This window comes from Belonocnema kinseyi, chromosome 7 (assembly GCF_010883055.1).
Source record: "Belonocnema kinseyi isolate 2016_QV_RU_SX_M_011 chromosome 7, B_treatae_v1, whole genome shotgun sequence".
NCBI classification, from domain to species: domain Eukaryota; kingdom Metazoa; phylum Arthropoda; class Insecta; order Hymenoptera; family Cynipidae; genus Belonocnema; species Belonocnema kinseyi.
The window spans coordinates 74,774,226-74,779,413 of record NC_046663.1 but is presented as its reverse complement, the minus strand read 5'-3'; the positions used below and the strand labels follow the sequence as shown (position 1 = coordinate 74,779,413).

General features: G+C 28.0%; 1 protein-coding gene across 1 annotated transcript in view; it reads left to right on the top strand.

The window, feature by feature from the left end:
- The first annotated feature begins 2,924 nt into the window (after positions 1 to 2,924).
- Positions 2,925 to 5,188, top strand: part of LOC117176816 (40S ribosomal protein S3-A) — a 5,500-nt gene continuing 3,236 nt past the window's right edge. The window contains exons 1-2 of the mRNA XM_033367134.1: positions 2,925 to 3,019; positions 4,003 to 4,322. Of these exons, the coding sequence (XP_033223025.1) occupies positions 2,987 to 3,019; positions 4,003 to 4,322 (353 nt within the window). The 5' untranslated portion in view covers positions 2,925 to 2,986. The remainder of the gene's footprint in view (positions 3,020 to 4,002; positions 4,323 to 5,188) is intronic.

Here is a 5,188-nt window from a genome sequence, read left to right as displayed (position 1 = left end):
GTAGCCAATATGGCGTCGATAGCGCTGGATATTATCGATCAAAACTGAGCTCATGCAAGTCATTTTGTCAACGTTTCCTATTTTGATATATGCACTTAGATCTACAACCGATTTTGTTCATAAATAGAATAATCGTACATATATGATAAAAATATATGTATAAAAAAGGATTGAAGATTCACGTTCTGTACCTGGTAGCTTGAAATCCAAGAGGGCACAAAATTTGGGGACGTCTTTACGACATCGTTACGACATCTTTACGATATCCTATGTCCATGTCGTTTCAGTGTCTTTGCGATATCGTAAAGACATCGTCAGATCATACGACTTATTTGCGATATCGTAAAGATACCTTAACGACATGGACATAGGATGTCGTAAAGTTGTCGTAAAGATATAGTAACGATGTCGTAAAGACGTCGCCAAATTTTGTGCCCACTGGGATGGATATAAATGCCTTGTTTAGTGTCATCACGTTCTTTTTTCCTTCTACTAATCTAATCGACTTGGAGTATAAAACAACTTGATTTATTAGGCATATATAAATCATTTATTCAATGCTCGCATTAAAAAAATGTATATTTCCTAAAATTATTCTATTTTTAATTTTGTATTAATTTCATGTTCCTAATAACTGAACGATAGCGCACAAATTTTATGAATTTCAACAATCAGCTGACTTAAATTAACCTATAAGTCTCATTTCACACCACGAGTTCACGGAAAGTCAATAATCTTTCTGTCTTAAATTAACTTATAAAGTACATTTTACGTATATAAAGCATGTTTTTTTTTTTTAGAATAGACTGAATTGAAAACGCAAATTGACAAAAATAGTCCAAATTTTTACTAAAAGTCCCATATTTTTAATTATAATTAGGTATTTGAGTTTTTGTTCTCGTTTTGACACCATTTTCCATCCAGTTTCGGAATCCATTACAAAATTTAAAAAGTTCAGAAGTAACAAAATGATGGTGGTTTTCGGAAAATGTTTGAAGTAAACTTATTAAAAATTCCACCCTTGTTTTCATATGATTTTTTCTTAGATCTGTCCTAATGTACAGAGTATATTTTATCACATTGTATACGGTGACAGCGTCTTGGTCAGAAGAGAGAATTTTTACTTGTTTGGAAAACTAAAATTCACACCCAGGTGAAAAAGTTATCTATATATTTTTTATATATAGTGGATCGGACAATGATATTTTTAATTTTTTTATGAACTTTTCTATGTAAAACGAACGAAAAATATCAGTGTTTTGACCACTATATATAAATTATACATAACTTTTTTGCCAAAACGACATTAGTAATGACAAAAGTCAAAAGGAAAAAAAATGTTTCTTTTTGAGGTTTATGCGAAAATATGTATCAAATTCTTAAAAATTTAATTTTTTCTCAACAGTACAATTTTATCTTGTGAAGAAAAAACAAGAAGGAGACAATTGAGTATTTAACAAAAAATGTCGACTTCGAAAGAAAAAATTTCACGTTAAAGTTTTTGAAACTGTTAATTTATATTTCTCTTTGCTTTCTTATGACACCATAAAATTGTATTGTTGAAAGAAAAATCTGAAAGGATTTACAAATATTTTCGCAAATTTCTTGAAAATAATGCAAGACTTTTTTCTAAATCTTTTTCAGAGAAACAACTTTATTTTTTAACATTCTTTTATTTCTTTGCCTTTTTGGCAAAAAACGTGAATTTTCATTTTTTGGAATAAAAAAATTCTCTCTTTTTACCAAGGCGTGAAAAAAAATCAAGAGAAAAAACGGTTGAATTTTTCTTTTCAAAAAAGTATTAAGACTCGAAAAGTAATCAACTAATCGATACATTATGATATATATATATATACACAGATATTTACCATTTTTTATTTAGCGGTGCTTCACTGCCGCGAATCTTAATTTAATACATGTATTTTCAAGACATTGTAATACGATGTGATACTTTAGAATAAATCTTTTAAAAAACGCAAAAGTCCTGAAATAAAATATAACCTTAGTGTAACACTATTATTTTTAATTACTTGCTTGATTAATCTTTTAATTAATCTTTAATTAATCTTTTGATAATTAATCTTTTTTGATGAAAACTGGAGGTGTTAAATATAATAATATACATTTTCTAAACATAAAACCTTTAAAAAATACAAGATATGATCTCTATGCATTTTATTTGTGAAATACCAAGTGGTTTCCTTATGAAACTTTTTTCGGTATTAAAAAAATAAATCAAAGGTTTTTCATGCATAATTGAATAAAGGTTTTTTACTTTCTTCGAGGAAAATTTAAAAAAATTTGTTCTTCACTTTTATATTTCAAAAATGTATCATTTTAATTTATATACTATAATTTAATTTTATACCTAATACGTCCAAGCTTTATAAAAATGAAATTATCGGATCCAGAAATGTCGATAATTCAAAAAAATGCAAGCGAAATATTCGATATGGCTTAACTCGAAAAATTCTGAAAATTTTCGAAAATCCGTTCGAATCAAATAACTCTTATAATTCACTATAATTTCACCAAGTTTTATTCAAGTTAAACGACCACTTGCAGATTCTGATATTCTTAATGCAGCAAATTTATAAATAAAATATATCAATTATTTTAACTCGATAAATAATTATTAGAAATAAAGTATCGAGCTTAAAAATTAATGATATACGAATTATATACACGTATAAGAATGATAATTTAAAGATTTTCTTAGAATAAACAAAATTTAGATTCGAAACATAAAATTCTAAAATTTGAAAAAGAAATATTCACTTAATTAAAAAAAATTAATAAATATTGTTTATTAACACTGTTTAATTCTTAATTAGTATTGTGGATTTGCTTTTAAAAATTTTTGATCAGCAAAGATTTAAAAAAAGGAAATACAGTTGTTATACTGACTAGCATCGCACTTCCGTTTCTTAGATTCCGGTTGCTTTCTGGTTCGAATCGTCTGGTTCTTTTCGCTAAGACATCGATCATGGCGGCCCGTTCGATTTCAAAGAAGAGGAAGGTTAGTGACAAATATTAATGCGCGTTTTAATAAAATCGAAAAAATATTACGCGTCCCGTATTCTGTGATATTTACTTCATGATAATATTCTAAATTATTCGTAAAAACTTAGTGTTAAAGCTGCAGATGACATGGATATTTTTGTTCCCTAACCCCTAGACGTTTCATGCTTGCGTATCCTTTTCATTTTAATAGTTTTCAAATCTCCAACTCAGTGATCTCTTCGTGTAATAGTGCAAAGTGCATCAACATTTATGGCCAGAAATTCAGTTTTAATCATTTTTCAGTGATTGTTGACCGCTCATTTGTTGTAAGATACAAATGACATATTGAGGTTATGTTGTAACCTAAAAACAAAGTGACACTGGACAGTTTTAATGAAATTCTGTTTTCTCCATTCTCCCAGCATTTTTTAAATTATTGTTTCAGTCATTGTTGGACTGGTCCTTAATTGTTGCTTTCAAATCAAGGTACAAAATTTTGTAAACATGTTCAAGAAATCGACAGTGATTTAATTACCATAGATTTATTCCTAATTTTTGGTACATTAGATTAATTTTATTGTGTGTTTCAAGAAACAAATTTTAAATTTTCGTGATTTTATTTTAAATTTTCATACAATTTTGAAATTTAATTTTTTATTTAGTTTAAATTTTGGATAGCTTTTATTGTAATTTTCCAACAAGTCCTTTTTTATTTTAAGGCAGGAACATTATATTATATTAAATTATTATCATTTCTATTCTACAATTTTTCTAATTGATTAATCTCAGATTAAAACTGGCAAAATTGGATAGTTTAAAATTTGCTTTCTTAAAATTGAACAATTTTTATAGTGAAAGGTTTCAAGAACGAATAATTATATCAGTAAACGTCTATTTTCGAAATAATTACTCTGATACAAATTTTAGTCACTTTGAAACAAAATGAGTTAGTAAATGGATAATTGCTGTATAAAATTGTAAAGGGAATCTTCTGTACAGTTTGTAGGAGACGGAGTTTTCAAAGCAGAGTTGAACGAGTTTTTGACTCGTGAACTCGCCGAAGATGGTTACTCTGGAGTTGAGGTGCGTGTCACGCCCCAACGCACTGAAATCATCCTTATGGCCACTCACACCCAAAGCGTTCTTGGAGAAAAAGGTCGCAGAATCAGGGAATTGACCTCTGTCGTCCAAAAGAGGTTCAACTTCAAAGATAACACCGTCGAACTCTACGCCGAGAAAGTTGCAACGAGAGGTCTTTGCGCTATCGCGCAGGCCGAATCTTTGCGATACAAGTTGATCGGAGGTCTTGCCGTGAGGAGGTAATGTATTTAATAATATTATACATTTTTTCTTTTTAAAAATTGTCAAAAAATCTTCAGGACTGTCCCTATTTAATGAACTTTTTGCCGAAAAAATTTATTTGGAGGTCATTCAAAAATAACTCAAGAAGATTTGGGCGGAGGGAAGGTTTTTGGTAAAAATCTGTTCAATCCGGTTTGGGACTTTAATTAAGAGCAATTTTTTAGTTAACAAAGAAAAAAATTCATCCAAATTGATGAGTTTCCAAGCCAAAACGACTAGCTTTGCACAAAACAGTTAAATTTGAATCCAAGAAGATTATTTCTTTTACGAAGTACATTTTTTTAAATCACTTAAAAAATCCAATTTTCTACAAAGCAGTTGAATTTTCAGTCCGAAATTATTATGAATTTTTAACCAAAATAGTTATTTGCAACCAGACAAGTACATTTTCAGCCAAAAAATTAAATTTTTAATTTAAAAAGTTAATCTTAACCTAAAAGGTGGAGCCAACAATATTTTTATTCAAGATCAGGAGAAGTTTTATTTAACCAATAAATACGAATTTTTAACTGAACCGTTAGATTTTTAACTAAAAAATTTATTTATTAATATTTTTTACAAAAAAAGACGAATTTTCTACTAAAGTAATTAATTTTTATCTTAAAAAGAAATCTATTTTTAACCAGAAATGTAATCATTGATATTTCAACCAAAACAGATTTGATTTTAAAATCAAAAACAGTTGAATTTAACCAAAAATGAATAACTTTCAACAACTACATAAATTTCCAAAAGAGAAGTTAACCAAAAGAGATGAAGTATCTACAAAAATAAATTTATTTTCAAACCGAAAAGATGAATGTTAAACAAAATATGTTAATAG